General features: G+C 41.3%; 1 protein-coding gene across 2 annotated transcripts; it reads right to left on the reverse strand.

The window, feature by feature from the left end:
• Positions 1-33: 33 nt before the first annotated feature.
• On the reverse strand, positions 34-18,532 carry CCNH (cyclin H). Of its 2 annotated transcripts, none has more exons than XM_016186399.2 (9): positions 18,280-18,532; positions 14,332-14,454; positions 12,377-12,450; positions 10,541-10,751; positions 6,641-6,804; positions 5,304-5,374; positions 2,025-2,136; positions 546-633; positions 34-195 (listed from the first exon to the last, which is right to left on the reverse strand). In XM_016186399.2, the coding sequence occupies exons 1-9, from the start codon at positions 18,394-18,396 to the stop codon at positions 157-159; spliced, it is 999 nt and encodes a 332-aa protein (XP_016041885.1). In that variant the 5' UTR covers positions 18,397-18,532; the 3' UTR covers positions 34-156. The 2 variants fall into 2 exon arrangements, with proteins under 2 accessions (XP_016041885.1, XP_007518921.1); XM_007518859.3 differs by having other exon boundaries at positions 573-633; positions 18,280-18,531.
• Positions 18,533-18,717: the final 185 nt, after the last annotated feature.

Here is an 18,717-nt window from a genome sequence, read left to right on the forward strand (position 1 = left end):
TTTATTTCTTGAAAGAGAAAAACCAAGCAGTAATGAACATAAATAGAAAGTTTAATATATACAGATTCTTTTGCTCATTTCACTTTAAAATAAAAAATACCAAATGTGCTTCCTTCTTTGCTCGATGAGTTAACATTGGCAGACTGATTTCAAGTGTTAGAGAGAATCTATGAGGTCGTCATCTGTCCATTCTTCCTAAAAAGAGAACAGTGAGGATATTACACTGCAGTGAAACGGTAATGTTTACCTCCTTGCATCACTTTAAGAAAACGTTCTATGACCAGTTACAGGAGGTAAATAAACCAGGAAAATTTGTACTAATCTTTTTGGGTTTTTTTGAGGTGTTTCTTTCCATCTTTAGCTCCCTGTATGCTGTCTCCTATGACCACAGGAAAGGTTTCTCATTATGTATATTAGTGTTTCAGAATAGGAAGACAGAAGTGAGAGAAACCCCTGTGATAAAGACACATAAAATATGCAGAAAATAAAGGCTCTACAATGCTTCCAGACTGAAAGTTATGTCACAATATAATGCACCAACAGACCAAGTTAGGTTGTTTTAGAAGGGGTACCTCCTCATGTTTGGGTTTCTTTGAAACAGATTCATCATCTTCGTAGCCTTTCCTCTTCTTCCTGTAAGTGAATAGCTATCAGTAAACATCTAATACTGGCAACAGAAACTAAACTATCAAGACAATAGGAAATACATTAACTGAAGAACAGTGAAGTGGTAAAAGGAAAGAGATGAAAAATTAAGGTTGATATGACAACACCTTTCAGAATCGGTCCTTAAATTCAGTGTAATGAAAATCCTATCAAAAGTTAATCATGGGACTTGTCAACTCTCACTGTTCTGGAAAAGATGATGCAAAAAATAATCCAAAAAAGAACAAAACATGGGGAGGGGGCAGTTAACAAAATAAATTCTATATAGAAGTACTACCAGTGCCGTCCATGCACTAAAATGCTTGGTCACAAATCACTTCCAGTGTGCAGAATACAGAATACCAGTGGGTGGATATAGAATTCTTCAGGGCAACTTGACAGAGAAAATTCATGGCTGTTAAATTTTATAAATCAAGTTTATTTTGTTTTCTGAGTACATTTTCTAGTAATTGTTACTATATTTTGCAAAAGTATAACATGATTTTTAAATGAATGTTTTAAGGTAGTCCTTACATATAGTTTGAGGAATACTCTTCAAAAGTATGTACATATGTAGAATAACTAGCTGAAATGTCCGTAGTAACTGCCACTAACCTGTAACGTTAACAGAATTAACTTGTGCACTCCAGAAAACTGGAAATAACCGTTGTGCTATTCCTACCACCTGTTCAAATTTCCAATTATTTAAACTAAAAGATTAGGTTTAACTAGATCCTTTAATTTGCAGAGCATAAAGAAATGCCTGAGTGAGGATTTCTACAGTTAGCTTACAGATCAACGAGATATTTATCGTAAGCTTTCCCTGGGTCGCAAAAAGAGGGTTCATACTTTTCTGTTGGTTTTATCTCTGTAGAGTTTACTACTGAGAGAAAATATGCCAAGTTTCTTTACTATTGGTGATAGATAGGAATAAATCCAGAGCAATATAATTGTTCTTCACTTCTATGAAGAACCCAAAGATGAAGAGGTTCACAGACTCCACAGAAGACTGACTGCCCCAGGGATCTCAGGAGGAGGGACAGAAGAGGACAAGCAAGACCTGCAGGAAGAAATGAGGTCATAGCAGGGGCAGAATGAATGGTGACATCTATTGTATTTCATCCTGTTAGAAATGTCTACTCTGTTAAAAAAAAAAAAGACAAAACCACCCAATTTAATGGTTTGTCCAAGTTTTCCCCATATGAACATTTACTAAATGAATTACTTAAGTAACAAAGGGAATATAACAGTTATGTGTTTGCTTAAGCAGCAATGTTACACCCACTTCGCCTACTTGCTCAATTCCCTATACCACTGTAAACCAGAGCTGAGCAGTGTTCTGGTTTAAAAAGAAAAAAAAAAAAGTTACACCTACTTACGTAACTACACTGAGAGCAAGCTCAGCAGAATGACATCTTTCCAACTTCTGTTTCAGGATAGCAACTTCTTCAGATCTAGGTGGTTCATACTTCTTTACCAAATTTCTCATGTCTACATGGAAATAAAAGGAATATTTAAACTAAATAACTAACTTTTCAAGGGAATTTAAATGTTTCCATCTTCTAAAAATAACAGCAAACCAATGATAATGACATGATCAAGATTTGTATTATCTTTATTTATTGGACAGAGACAGTTGGAAATTGAGAGGGTAAGGGAGATAGGGAGAGACACCTGCACACCTGCTTAACTGCTTGTGAAGCTTCCCCCTGCAGGTGAGGACTGGGGGCTCAAACCTGGGTCCTTGAGCACTGTAACATGTGCACTCAACCAGGTATGCCACCCCTGGCCCCGATCATCAAGATTTGTACTGTTTCAAATTAAAAACGAATCAAACCACACCTCTAGTTTAAAGAATGGTAGCTGTCTGCTGCTTGCTAGGACGAGGCCACAGCTCACCCAGCAGCATGTACACACACTTCTTTCACTGTGCACGAGGTCCGGGTCTGAGCAGCTGACCACGATGCTTGATCATGCACATGAGGAGAGTTTGCTTTGTAGCCTCTTTAGGCTAAGAGCAAACTACTGTGACTTTATAGCTGCAGAAGCATTTTTGACCTGGCCTGCTTTACCAGGATTAAATGGTATGGCGAGCGATAGGGAGTTTCCCAGGCGCAGGCCCAAATGAGTGACTATGCCACTGACTTGTTTCATAGTGTAAAGAAGTCATGTTTTCAGCAGAATGAATACTTGTGGGCTGGGGAGACAGCATTATAGCTATAAGCTATATCGTGACTGAGGTTTGAGGGACCGAGCTCAATCCCTAGCACCACCATAAACCAGAGTTAAACTGTACAGTGCTCTAGTCTCATATATATATATATATATATATATACCAAAAAGAATTTTCTTTAACAGTTAAGAATAAGATACTTTAATATTATGAAAGCTCTATTTTGTCAAGTGCTATGATTTCCTATAAAATAAACAGTATATAACAGAGATACTGAAAACAGTAATACAATTGTCAGCTATAAAATGATCTTATTGGCCAAATCACCATGAGCTTTGGAAGTGAACCCTCTAGTGGTATAAATGAAGACCTACAGAGTCATATAAACCACAAGTTCTTAAGATCCTTTATGAAGTAGTGAATCAGGTCATCACACTTGTATCCTGCAACACCTTAACCTTTAAAACATTATATATATAGCCATTCTGTATTATTATCCAGGGTTGAGATGTTTCATTTTATTGGTCTACTCAGTTTTTAGTTAACAAGGATAATTAGGACAAAAAAATGTGGCGGGACCAGGAGACAGTTCACCTAGTAAAGCACAGCTCTCCCCACAGGCATGGCTCCCAGTGGCATGCGAGAGCAGCCAAGCACCAGAGGAAACTCCACAGGTGGCAGTGTGGTGCAGTGCTGAGGTTACCCCTCTCAGTTTCACTTTCCTTTTATCTGACACAATAAGGTTGGTGAAGTGGTATTGTGCATGTGCTAGTCCCCAGTCCTGAGAAAAAGGTGTTTGGGGGTCAAACACAACTGACCTTTAATAAAAAAATAGTAGGGGGCCCGGCGGTAGCACAGTGGGTTAAGCGCAGGTGGCGCGAAGCAGAAGGACCGGCGTAAAAATCCCAGTTCGAGCCCCCAGCTCCCCACCTGCAGGGGAGTTGTTTCACAGGCGGTGAAGCAGGTCTGCAGGTGTCTTTCTCTCCCCCTCTCTCCATTTCTCTCTGTCCTATCTAAATACGACATCAATAACAACAATAATAATAATAAAACAAGGGCAACAAAAGGGAACATAAATATAAATTCAAAAGAGTAGCCTAGGGGCTGACGAGTTAGCTTACCTGGGAGGGGAAGCTTTGCCTAGACAGAAGAACCTGGGGCTCACTGGGTGACGTGTGCACTTGACTAGGTGTGCCATGGCCTGGCCCCTCCCTGCACACTGTGTGTGGTGTCTTTTTCTCTATATTTCTATCTGAGAAAGTCAGTCCAGAGTGGTGAAGCCATGGTGACACCACCAAAAACAGACAAGTAGCTATGAGTAAGGTGAATGGAAGAAAGACAAGAATGAAACTGGGAAAGGGCTGGCCAGGATAGCTACCTGACCATTCAGACAGGGGCTCTCAACACTGGCGCTACTGACTATGTGTAAGAATTCTCTGTTGTAAGGGATTCTTCTATTAGTTGCCTGAGGCTACTATTAACAACTACTGCAAGCTTAGCGGTGTTTAAAACAACATAGGTATTCTTTTGCAATACTGAAGGCCAAGAGTCTAGAGTCAGTTCAGTTGGGCCATGCTCTCTGAAAGCACATATGGTGTATTCATAGGGTCCAGGGATTAGGACATGGTTATTTTGTGGGGAGACATATTTCAACTTACTAATGAGCTGAAAGATGGTTTACAACATTTTAACTTTTACTCACTAGGTTCTGATAGCTGCCATTCCACTTCCAAGTTGTGACAGCCCAACATATGCCCAAACGTCGCAAAAAAAAAAAAAAAAAAGGTTTCCAGTTGTGAAACATGGCTTTTGTACTACCAATTAACAGAACAACTGGCAAATGACACATTAACTAAATAAAACTGATTTATCCGTAAGGTCGGAATTTCAGGATTTTCCTTAATTTAGTCCCCTTTAGATCGATTTCAGTGCTTACCATCTATCTGTGTACACTTTTTAGACGGACTGTGCTTGGAACTTCAAACCTTTTTGAAGAGGATTTTATCTCCACTTGCCGAAGAACTTCTCCGTGAACACTGCTTCTGTCCCTGTGTTGTATATTTGCTCTCCGCCAGTGTGCTTCACACCTCCATGAGACAACGAAACCAAACCCAACGATGATCCATGCTTTCTTTTTCTTTTTTTCCCCTCTTGTTGCCCTTGCCTCTTGTTGTTGTTGTTGCTGATGTCGTCGGCATTGGATAGGACAGAGAGAAATGGAGAGAGGAAGGGAAGACAAGAGGGGGAGAGAGAGCTAGACAGACACCTGCAGACCTGCTTCACTACCTGTGAAGCGACTCTCCTGCAGGTGGGAGCCGGGGGCTGGTACTGGGATCCTTACGCCGGTCAGTGCTCTTTGCGCCACGTGCGCTTAACCCGCTTTGCTACTGCCCGACTCCCGATCTATGCTTTCTTAAGCAAAGTTCAAGGGGTTCTTTAGAAAGAAGCTTTCCAACAGATCACTTTGAAAAATCTGTTTACTTACTTTTCATTATGTCCAGTAACTGTGACAAACAAGTTCTGTTCTCTTTTAACATCAGATTTTCTGATAAATAACTGAAAAAGGTGGGGAAAAATGTCATTAAACACATACAGCGTCTTGACACGAATTATTTGCTTTCACTGTTCATTTCCTCATGATTTTTAAGTGATTTTACTTTTTTTAGTGGAGCCAAGGCCTGAAACATTCATGGCTTCATCTCTCCTGAGCTGATTTTCTTTCTTTTCTTTTTTAATTCTCAGTAAGAGCGCTAGGGCTCAAACCTGGGCAATGGTGAGCAGTTCTCTGGAGCCCCTAATTTTTTTGATTATTTTAAAAGTACTAAATACCAACACTATAAACTTCACATAACTAATCTATTACTCTGTCTTCAGGATTCACTATAAGTCATATCAGATCAATGAGTTGCTCAGTATTCAAAGGGATGTGTGTGTGATGCTAAGGCTTTATGCATGTTTGATTCCTCCATGCTCTGGTTGATATATACATATATATTTTATATTTTTCATTCTTTTTATTTCAGATAGAGGAAGAGAGATTAAAAAAAAAAAAAAAAAAAGGAAACATACCTCAGCACTGCACCATTCATGGAGCTGCCCTTCAAAGGAGCGGCGGAGCGTGGCTACGCTCCTGTGTGGGGCTGGGGACTTGCACCTGCTAGTATGTTTGCTCTGCTGATTCCTTTATTTAGTTTTGTAACATGTAAGGTTTTTTTTTTTTTTTTGCGGGGGGGTGTACGGTGGGGATGGGGTAAAGCCACAGCATATTTCACTGGTCTGGGCTGCATTTTCACTCATTTATATACAAAGTAAGAGAGGGCGGCCCAATAACTCTGATCGTGTGCTGCTCCGCCGTGTGCATGACCCAGGTACAGTCCTGGTTTCTGCCACACTGGAGGAAGCTTTGGTGGGTGCTATGCTTTCTTTCACTCTTTCCCTGTCTCTCAAAAGCTATCTCTGAGAGAAACCACAGATGACAATGTGATGGAGCTGCTTCTGGTGTGGGAACAAATCCCATGTGGTGTCGTGGCTCAAGTCTGGGTCGTGCGCAGTGCAAGGCACACGTCCCATCCAGCAAGATCTCTCTCCAGCCACATCTCCTACTCAACTGTTAGAGCTTTTCTTCAAATGTTATTTCACAGTTATTATGTTAATAACAAATGTTATTTAATGTGTCACTTGCCAGTGATTCATCTCAGCTGCTCTTGCCTACCCTCTTAACTACAGGAAGCAAAGGACACAACTGCATCTTAAAAACGCAAGACTTCCAGGAAGGAGTACTACATGATTAGGTTTGACCCCAGTGAAAACACCAACTCATACCTTTCCATAGTAATTCCTGCTCTGGAGGCACTAGATAAAATAGCAGTCAGGGCGATCTGGGAAGGTGTATATAGAAGATAGGCATCTGTCAACGAGACTCTATTAAGAAAGTCATCGGCTGTTTTTCTCAACATTTCTGGGTTCTCCAACAAGGGGTAGCGAGTCTAAAAAAAAGTTTGCAAATGTCATTATCATTTCTGATGATTGAAGAGAGTAGTAACAGTTAAAAAAATATTTAAGTTAACTGCATATACAGGAAACTTGTAAAAGTTACTCCCTTTTTACATTTCAGCTACAGCAGAAAATCTGTTTAAAATTGTTTGGGACTTGGCATCAGTATGTATCAAAGATGCCGTTACTGGACATGGCATGCTATGGTTCTACCTTCCTCAGTGGCTTTCAAATATTCTTTATACAGCCCAGAATAAGAAATACATATTATAGATAATAAACGTTACACAGTATTTGCTTGACACATTTTAAAGATCTGTATTATGATTTTTCTTTTTTTACCTGAGGAGGAAGGAAAGGATCTTCTCAGAGATTTAACTGGGCCAGAAATGCACATTCCCAGGTAAATGCTTCCTCGGCATCTAGGTGATTCTTATCTAGTGCCTGGCACATGTAGAAGCCAAATGCCCAATTTAATATGAAATCCTTCCTACTTAAAAGATTGCTTCTAGGAAGAGCATATGGAAATGAATTTTGATTACAGAATTAATCTTTAGAGCAGGTCTGCAGGTGTCTTTATCTTTCTCTCCTCCTCTCTCGATTTCTTTCTGTTCTATCCAACAACAACAGCAATGACAACAATAATAATCATAATGACAATAACCAGGGCAACAACAAGGGCAACAAAATGGGAAAAATGGCCTCCCGGAGCAGTGAATTCATAGTGCAGGCACCAAGCCCCAGCAATAACCCTGGAGGGGGAAAAAAAAAAAAAAAGAATGTGCCCAAGAAATATGGAAGACTTACATTTTCTGACTATTCTTTTTAGCCGACAAGATGAACCTTAAATCCTAAGCCCTTAGCTTTGTTTCAGAAACTTACATTCAGACCCCAACTAAGATAATCTCTCTACACTCAGAACCAAACCGCGCAGTCTACCATGCAGGGGCTCAGGGCATCTCACCGTCCCCAAATGGCTCATCTCTTGACACGCCAAATTCAGACAGTCCACTCTGACCAACGTGCTCCGGAGTCCTCCTCCTCCAAAGGCTTTTGCTCAAGAACTTCAGTTTGTTCTCTACCTTCCTTGGGGCCTTTTGCTCCTTCTTCCTCTACCTGCTCCTACCCACCTGTGTCCTCTGAGCCTCCTGACCTAATATGCTGCCTTACCTTCCTGCCCTAATATGCTGCCAAATCAATTCTTGCAAAAGCTCAATGGTGGCTGAATCCCATTTTAAACTTTCCTGAAGAAATAGCACAGCAACCTGGACTTCCAGCCTAACCATATTCTCTTACCCCTGGACACAAGAGATCACCCACACGGATAACTTGCAGACAAGGAAAATTTATCGTGCCCCCCAAACACTCATAAAGTTCCCACCCCTCCATTATTCTTACGCTGGTCCTTGCACTTTGCGCCATGTGCGCTTGACCCGCTGCGCTACTGCCCCTCCCCACCCCCATTATCAATGACTCTTCAGTGTCATTGTATCAGTAATTCTAACATTATCTACCTGTAATTCAGACCAGAAATCTAGGCGTTTCTTGTTTTCTCGTTTTCTACACACTATCTTCAGCCTTACTGATTCTGCCTGGTCTCAGAGTCCAGAAAGCTTCCTCTGCACCTGCTGCCACAACACAGTGAGATCAGTCACGATGCTTTTCTAGGATTACTCTCACAGTATCCCATCTGGCATTTCTGCACGCAGCTAATCCTCTCTACATTATGCCTGAAACACATAACTGTGCAGTATGTACATATGTGCATACACACACACGTGTGCAAAAGTGTGTCAATATAAATTTATTTAATTTTGCTTTATGTGATTGGGGGTTTAATGGTTTGGAGGGGAAGGGATGGAATGAAGCAACATGCTCTTTTAAGCCAAAAACCCAATCATGCCACTCTCCAGACTTAACTTTGTACTAGTGTCCCATAACTCTATTCAAAATCCTTCCTAGCATTTCTCTAGTCTAGACTGTCTGCCACACTCAGGCACCAGTCTACTCAACACCAGTCTCCCTCCCCCTCTATGTTCTCTTTAGGGTCTTCAGTGCACTATGATTAATCTGGTTTGGGCCTTATAGCACAGAAGTTTGACTAGGGTTCTCTTCCACCTGCTAAATCTTCTCCTTCCTTCCTTCCTTCCTTCCTTCATTCCTTTCTTCCTTTCTTTCTTTCTCTCTCTCTCTGACATTCCCTCCAATCCCAGTATTTTCTTACTGGGGGAAGAAAACTGCTTTACAAGAGTGTGACTGTCACTAAGGTACCCCCCCACACACACCACATACATACACACACAGAGGCACCAGTGCATGTCACACTGAACCATCATCCCATCACCTTGTTCCACCATAGGACGTAGGTCCCAACTCTTGCCCTTTATGAGTCCCTCAATCTCCACTAATTCTTACTCTTGTTCTGAATTTCCCTTTAAACGATACTTTCCTAGAATTATCTTTTGTCTTTCTCAATCTCCTTCTAAAATAGTCTGTATTTCTCTCCTGTACCACTTTGCACAGTGGTCACATGACTTTCCTCTTTAATTTTAAGGCTTATATGCAAGTAGAGGCTGTTCTTGTCTTGTTCCTGGCTTCATCCTTGAAAAGTGACTGGCATATAAAAAGTAATCAAATGGGAATTGGGCGGTAGCACAGTGGTTAAGTGCAGATGGCACAAAGCACAAGGACCGGCTTAAGGATTCCGGTTCAAGACCCAGGCTCCCCACCTGCAGGGGAGTCACTTCACAGGCAGTGAAGCAGGTCTGCAGGTGTCTATCTTTCTCTCCCCCCTCTCTGTCTTCCCCTCCTCTCTCCATTTCTCTCTGTCATATCCAACAACGAAGACATCAATAACAACAACAGTAAAAAGTACAACAACAAAACAAGGGCAACAAAAAGGGAAAATTAATAAATAAATATTTAAAAATCAGATTTCACTACTTATCTGAGACAGAGGAACTAGGTTACAATTTCTATTTGAATTTATTCAGACAATGTTAAGTCTTCTTCAAGGGTGAAAATAACTTGCTTTTTCCATGTTTACTGCTTACATTTTTGCTATCTGCATACTGACTCAAGTTCACAAAGTGCTAAAAATAAGAATTTCCTTAGCAATCTTTTAGTTTAAAATTAAGGATTTTTTTTTTAACGAGTTAGTAAATCAAATTCATGACAGACTATCCCAGAAGAGTGACTCTGACTTTTTAAAGGCATTCCTTTATTCATTTTTTTCTCTTTCATTTATTTATTATTGGATAGAGACAGAGAGAAACTGAGAAGGGAGGAGTGGTAGAGAGGGAAAGAGACAAGAGAGACACCTGCAGCTCTACTTCCCCTCCCCTGCAGGTGTGAACCTGCGTCTTTGCACACTGCAATGTGTGCGCTTAACAAGGTGCACCATTGCCTGGCCCCTTAAAGGCATCAGTTTAAACTTATAAAGTCTTTTATTTATTGTCTCTGGACCAGTATTTCCTAACCTGAATTTGATGCTCTGGCATTACAGCTCAACAATCTAAGTTGAAACATCCTCTAAGAGATTCTAATACACGCTGAAGTCAGAGAACAGCTCCCCTGTACACTAAGCTTAACTTACATGTAATTGAGTATCAACTAGAAAGACTAAGAATTATAATAAAAATCTTGACAGTTTTGTTTAAAAGGACAATCGGTAAGGAATACAATCTATGAGTTGCTCTTTTTTTTTTTTTTTTAACTCAACAAGCTTACCTTTATGTCAATGAGAAAGCCTTCAAAAGGTCTATATGGATTATGAACAATAAGGTGAAAATTAAGTTGCTGTATAAGGAGCAGTTCATATTCCAAAATCTGTTCCAGCACTTTCTCTTGTCCAAGAGGGCTCTCCCGCAGATTTCCAACAAACTGTGGGCTAGATACATTGAATTCATCTACTTTGCAGGCCAAAAATGCACAAGTGAGCCTAGAGAGAGAAAACAAGGAATGAGGATAGAGGAGCACATAACTGAGAAATTTCTAAATATTATTTTTCTAAAACTATTCTCTGAAATCAACAAATACTTACATTGCAGGAAATTTTCAAAAGTAGTTCCTATTCAAATTTCTTACTCACTAGGAGACTATAACATTAGGTTGACAGGGAAGGTTGTGATAATGGTCAATTATTAATGGCTTGATGGCTGTTTTACATAGTTCAGCATAAATACTTGCAAAAAAAAAACAGCTGAGAAAGAAGAGCACTTTGTATCATGACATACAAAACACACACACACACACACACACACACACACACACACACTAATATATACCATGTGAACACGGAACGATAAGCTAGAAGAAAATTCTGCAAGGCCACCAGTGAAGTCCCTGGGGGTATATGAATGGGGAATTTTTACCAGATGAAGAAAACCTACAAAACTCTCCTGGATGCTAACAGTGGAAGTAACACAGACCTCACCCAAAGTAGCAGAAGTGAAAATCTGCAGATTACCAGGTGGACAGTGGATAAAGCGATGAATTCTCAAGCATAAAGACGCACATTTGATCCCAAGCATTGCATTTTACAGAATGATACTCTGCCTCTCTCCTTCACCACCCCCCAAAAAAAACAAACATATGTACACATGTATTAAGAAGGAAATTAAAAGGAAAAACAGGAAAAAAAATGTGACTAACAGTAAGCTCTTTGATAAGCCAAACAGTGATTTTTATCTGTCTGTAATGATCCAAACAGTACCAGGCCAATGGAATAGCTCATTTGGATAGTGTGCTGCTTTGCACACTATGTTTGTGAGTAACAGGTTCAAGCCCGGGCTCCACAGAACTGAAGGAAGAAGCTTTAGTGTCGTGCTTTCATTCTCCCTGCCTCTGTATCTGTCTTTGGGGGTGAGGGAGGCAGCAACTAGGCAAAGTACTTCATATACCTTTGTTCACTTGCAATGACTATGGAGTTATAGGGTTTAATGAATGACTAGATGTAGGAGAGGAGTTACTACAAATGCTCAGCACAGTTCTGAGATAGTAAGGATAGCCACCAGTCCGAGATAATAAGACAGTTTGAGAAAAACAGGACTTGAATTTGTTTCTCAAGTTCAGATGCCATTAGTTATTACAGAAAAGAAACTACTACAGGTACATGAAGACTAGGAGGAGGAAATCTTTTCTACTTGATGGGGGGGGGGGAAATCAATGGTTTATACTGTAGTTGTTGACACACAGGTACACAAGTCATACACCCCCCCACACACACACACACACACTGACAGGTGTCTGTAAGGCACACTCTTCCCACCCAAGCTCCTTTCTACCATCATGCGGCAGGAGCCCAGAGCCCCTCAATCCCATCCCTTCTTCTCCTTCCCAGAGTCCTTCGCTCTGGTGCAATACACCACACCGAGTCCAAAGTCTCCCCTTAGGTCTCCCCTTACATCCTTCCTTTTTCAGTTCCACTTAGTGAGATCATCCAGTACTAAGGAGGAATTTTTAAGTTCAGATGAAATTAAACACATCAGCAAGGTGCGTTTCCACATATATAAACCCTCAACTAGTATACCCTCAGACATCAATCCATCAGACCTGTATACTCACATTATTATCCGAGGGTGATACTCCATTACAGAGTTGTTAAGGTAAAAACGCTTGAAATACATGCAGGCTGTGCCCTAAAATCAAACAAAAGACTCGTTTCAGCATCTGCTTGTATATACACGTTGACTTTGTTAACGAAATTCATGCAAAGGTTTCCTCAGAAAAGTTACCCACACCAAATACCAAGGCTTCTTAGTAAGTGGCAAATTACTATAGAAAAGTCACAGCCAAACAACCCTTTGTTGTCTTTCACTACCTACCCTGGGTCATCCTTTCTATAGTTATTGGCTTAGTTTATAAAAATCAGTATGTGTTTCAGAATTCAGAGCTGACAAATGTGGCCAAGATTAGAAAAATTCAATGAGCTAATACAGATATTCAAAGCTTAGCCAATCAATCTTATAAACATATCAATATAATAGGGCTAATAGTTCATCTCTTTAAATCCTCTCCAGGTCTGTGATATCACTGCTGCCAAATAAAACAGTAAAAGCAACACTGACCATTACTGAGTGCCTCCCCTGCATCCCACTGTCATTTTGCTTTAATCCCTAATTATGTTAGTGATGAATGACCAATCTCACTTAACAGAGAAGGGGACCATGTACTAATTTTAACTGATACTTTCAAGGTCATGCCCATTAAAGGGACAGGACTAGGTGTATCTAAGACCTGTCCGCATTTTTAACCACTATTTCATTTAGCTAAAACCAATGAAATAATCACTTATGTTTTTCGATGGAAATAGAAAATAACACCTTTCATATGTTTGTACAGTTCAGTTTTATTGTTTTCTGTGAAATGAAAACCAAAAGCCACTCATTTATCAGTAAGCACACTACCTAAAAGACAAATTCGACACAGAACTTCATCCGAGGATTCAGTTCTTGGGCCTGAAAAGTTCACTTAGACCTCCTGTCATCAGGAAAATAAATAAGTAAATACAACCAAATCTATAGAAATAAAGTAAACAGTTCTATATTTCTGCATGAATTTTTTTATTTCTCAGATAAAAGTCTGGCAAACTAAAAAAAAAAAACAACAAAACTTTTTGACTTCATATTCTCATAACCCTCAAATGGGTGACTATTTCCTAGGCAGTTATTCTTACTGGGTGTTAATTTACTTTGTATAACCTTGAAACTTAAGTCAGACTTTCATCTATGGTCTACAACACAAAGGTTTTTGTCTTTCAGATTTTAATCTCAGCATATTTCTTATAAACAAAAAGACACACAACAGGAATAGTTGTGGGGTATGTTTTAAATCAATACAAAAAAAAATTCTAACTACTTGTTTTTCTTCACAATTGTCCTACTGCAACACACACACACACACACACACACACTTACACACACAGTCGACCCTGAACTATATATTTGATCCAAAGACAAATCTCAAGTTTCTTTTTTTTCTCTCTCTCTTTTTTTTTTAAATTTCTTTATTGGGGAATTAATGTTTTACATTCAACAGTAAATACAATAGTTTGTACATTACATCCATAACATTCCCCAGTTTCCCATATAACAATACAACCCACACTAGATCCTCTGTCATCCTTCTTGGACCTGTTTCTAACAGTCAAGGTTTAAAAATTTTTCATGGGATCGGTTTTAGCTGGGAATTATGATTACAAGTAATGAACGAATGTATTATTTTGAATATGTGTATTACTTGATAGAGCATAGTTCTGGTCCCAGTTCTAGTTCCACTGTTTATTAGTTTAGAACCTTAAGGGAATGTAGTCTTAATAATATTTCTTTCTCTATAAAATGAGGATATTATGTCCTATTTAGTAGAACTCAAAAGTTTTTTTACTATAAAATGAGACTTGACAAACTTTGTAAGAATTCAGTACAGGAATACATAATTTTGGTACTCATGAAACATAAAATGTTACAAAAATGTTAGACTATAGAATTAAAGGAATGTATTTTATCACTATCAAGACTTACCACAACAGATCTTGGCATTGTTGGTTTAAACACTGAACAGAACTCCAGTAATCGTTTCTCATAGTATTTGCAAAGCACCATTTCTTCATGAGGCTCAAGAAAGACTGGATCATTTGGAAGAACCTACAGATCAGAAGTTATGCAACAAAAATTCAGTGAAACAAATAATCTTAAAATATCTTCTCTGTCCAAATTAAATTTAGTTTGTATCTTCAACTAGGAAGTTTACAAAGTTTACAACACCTCATTTTCTTTTTACAGAACTGTTAGCTTTTTCAAATAGTAACAGTAAGAGAATATTGAATAAGGGGCCGGTGGTGGTACACCTGGCTGAGTGCACACGTTAACAATGCACAAGGATCTGGGTTCGATCCCCAGACCCCCTCACCTGAAGGTGGGGAGGGAAGCTTCACAAGCAGTGAAAGAGTGTTGCAGGTATCTTTGTCTCTCTCTCTCTCTCATTCTATCTCCCCTACCTTCTCAATTTCTCTGTATCTGTCAAAAATAAGTAAATGGATAAAATTTTTAAAAAGAAAACATATTGAATAAACTAAAACTACACCATCACTTTGCTGTTTCTCACAATGGCAGCTGGATATGCTCCATTAAATTACAAGTGATCATGAGCAGTTCGCATATGGTCAAAGGTTTGATGGCACTGACTATAAATAACTAAATACATGAGCCGGATGCTGTGATCCACCAGCAGAACACACACACGTCGCACATGCACACGGACCTAGGTTCCAGCCCTCGGTCCCATCCTGTAGAGGGAAGGCTTCATCAGTGGTGACGCAGTGCTGTAGGTGTCTCTCTCTCTCTCTTTTCTATAGCCCTCTTTTCTCATTTGTGTCTCTCTGTAATAAACAAACAAACTGGCTACCAGGAGCAGTGGATTCATAATGCCAAGTCACTGAGTCCCAGTAATAACCCTGGTGAGAGGGGGAGTAAGTAAGTGCACATTGTCAGAAGTTAGAAAGCTTTCAGTAGCCATTTCTCGGTCAATCATCATTTAGTCACCAGGTTAAGACGGATATCAAACTGTATCTCAAGGTTAAGGAGAGTTCTTACCCTTAAGATTTTTCCTTTAGGGGCCAGGTGATGGCGCACCTGGTTAAGTGCACACATTATAGTGCGCAAGGACCTGGGTTCAAGCCCCTGGTCCCCACCTGCAGGGGGAAAGCTTCAGGAGAGGTGAAGCAGGGCTGCAGGTGTCTCTCTGTCTCTCTCCCTCTCTATCACCCCCTGCCCTCTCGATTTCTGGCTGTCTCTATCTGCTAAATAAAGATAATTAAAAAAAAAAAGACCTTTCCTTTAGAAAGAAGTAAACACATATGAGGCCCTGCAGTGATGCACCAGGTAGGGTGCACACGTTACCATGTAAAAGGATGTGGTTTTAATCCCACAGTCTCCACCTGCAGAGATGAACCGTCACAAGGAGCAGTCAGTACTGCCAAGTGTCTCTTTTCTGTCTCTCTCTCTCCCCCTCTCTGACTTTCACTTTCCATCAAAACCAGAAATTATATATATATATATATATATATATATATATATATATATATATATATATATGAGAGAGAGAGAGACCAGTGCTGCATGGGGAACTGGTGAGGGCAACTGTACCTCAGACCTCATGAATTCAAGCTCCATGCTCTTCTGTTGAGTTAGCCCCTTAGCCCAAAACATTGCCTCTTACCCAACTTTGTAAACTACGAAATAACTAGCTAGTAAATACCAGAACTTTACAACAAAGATACATTCAGTGCTGTTACAAGTTTTACTATGCTATGACAAAAAAAAAAAAAAAAGATAAGGTGAACCTCTAACTGCTTACGACCTCAGAATGTGATCTCATTTGCATACAGGACCTCAATAAGTATAGTCAAGAAGGGGTGAACCTGACATAGAACAGGCTCCTACTCCAATACAAACAGCATCCTCATAGCAACACAGGGAGAACACTACGTCCAGTGAAGGCAGAGACTGGGAGTCATGCCACCACTGTGAAGCAATACACTGGGCTACTGGAAGCTAAAGCCTGCTTGGTCAGCATCTTGACCTCATTCTTTTAACCTTATTCTCAGACTTTTAAACCCTACAGCTTTGTAACATTAACTTACTACTCTTTTCAGCTATTCTTTTCAGCTAATTTTTTTATGGCAGCATTAATAAATATATATGGTGCTAATTTTCTAGAAGTAGAAAACTAATTAAGTCTTCATAATGTGTGATAAAAACTGTACAAATATATATAATACACACACACACACACACACTTGTGTTCTTAATAAGTGCCTTGTGGATTAATCCAAGAATGCTGTAACTTGATTCCTGAGGTTGAAAAATGGGCCGTTCCACTTAAATCGAAAAAATGTCCTTGGGCAACTATTCAACCTCATTGTATCTTGGCTTCAGAGAGTAGTGAGCATGAAATGAGCTACCACTGGCTAAATGTTTAGACTAGTGCCTGGCACACAGCGTAACCGGCACTACTTTGTGCGACACAAAAACCCAGTGATATGAAAAAATATCTGAAACAAAGACCTAGGAATAGAGCTGGATGGGGCCCCTCCCTCCAGACCACCCACGCCTCGCTAGTTAAGTCTCTGGATCCGTATTTCACTTACAAGCCAAGTTCAGGGCTTCCCTGGGAGGCTGTCTGCACGCTGGCACCATAAACGCCACTGTCACAAGGAGAACTTTAGGCGGCCTTGTGAAAAGCACACAGGGCACCTGCACTAGCATGGACCTGCCCACACCACCCAGGTCCTGCGCAAAGAACCCCCCCGAAACTGGCACTCAGTCAGCTCGCTGCTATCCCCCAGCCCTCATCAAGGGATTTAGTCTGATCACCTACCCCTTACTGAACTGCCCGACCACTCAATAGAAAGCTCAAACTGACAATCTTTTCTCTCCCAATGCTGCTTGTGTGACCCTATCTGTCAGCGATTTTCCATGTCTCTCTGCCCCTTTAAACCGTGGTGTGGGCCCCTCGCAGAGAGAAAGAACGCGCACCTGATGCCCGAGCTGACTTCTCAAGGACAGAAGCCCCAGTCAAGCCAGTGTCTGCACATTGTTTGGTCTCCTGCTAAACTTCTATGGCATGAGAGTCTACAGACCTGGGTTTGAGACCATCACTGTCAACTGATACAAGCGGTATATGGGTCACTTGCTAGAAGGAAGCTTGTAACTAGGCCATCACACTGAGGCCCAGCAAGGCATCTTCAGTCGGCGGGCCTGTGCTCATGGCCTCCAGTCTCCCCACCTAACACCCTGCCCCACCCAACAGGTTCACCAGCAGGTCACCAAGAGGGTTCGACCCACAACAGAATCTGGCAGAGTTCAGTTCTCATTTAAAAGCTTTCCCCGGCTTGCCATTCCTGCCACGTCCGGTTCAGATCCCTAACTCCTTTGGGATCTTTTAATGTCCGCGAGCAAGTTCCCTGTCAATTTTCTCCAACCTTTGCTGACTGGGGACACAGCGCCCCGGCCAGGGCTCACCTGTGCAAACTTCTCACAGATGCCTAACTCTGCACTTGGACGTCCGTCCACCTGGAAGACACCTTCTCAGCTATTCAGAAGGGCGTCCTCCCCCCATTATCTCCGCTCCACAAATACATGGGAGTAAGGGAGCATCTTGAAAACTTTTCTGCTCCACGTTTCTGTGTACCGATCTGCCATCCCACTGGGTGGGCGTGGTGGTGACCGCTACCCGTTTCTGTACCCATGAAGTCTGGCCAGGTGCTCGCGTAGGAATTAAATATTGATAGATAAAAGCACTTTGCTCCTCCAAGGAAACAGATGTGCGGGGCGCAGGGAGCCAGGGAGGGGGGCTGCAACAGGTGTGCGGGAGGAATTCCGCCGCTGCTGCAAACTTTCGAGGCCAGCTAGGAGATTTTCGTTTTCTTTTCTTTTGCGGTGGGTGGGGGGACAAGCAGGAATCCTCACCTTCCCATTCGCCACCGCTTTGCATTTGAATTTGCGGTTGGCGTCGGCCCGCAGTCGCGCCAGCTGCTCTTCACTGGCGAAAGTCCAGTGCCGCTTCTGGCTGCTGTTGTGGTACATCGTGAAATCGGAGATCAGGCCCAAGAACCTGGAGGAAAAGGTCTCTTAACGCCACCACAACACCGGCATAAAGCAGCCAAACGAAGATGAGAACCCCGCGTAGCTGGAGCTCTGACGTCAGCCTGCGGCGCGGGCGCACTGACGTCAACGTCACGTGGTAATGCCGCCCGCCCGCCGCCGCCGGTCTCGAGGCCGCTAGAAGATCTCATAGATCTGTCCGGCAGCTTCCAGTGACGGAAGGGGCGGGGCTTGCGCGCCGGTCCCGCCTCTCAGGAAACCTACGTCTTGGCCCCGCCCCTTCCGCGCAAGATTTAAAGGAGA

The sequence above is a fragment of the Erinaceus europaeus genome, chromosome 11 (genome assembly GCF_950295315.1).
Source record: "Erinaceus europaeus chromosome 11, mEriEur2.1, whole genome shotgun sequence".
NCBI classification, from domain to species: domain Eukaryota; kingdom Metazoa; phylum Chordata; class Mammalia; order Eulipotyphla; family Erinaceidae; genus Erinaceus; species Erinaceus europaeus.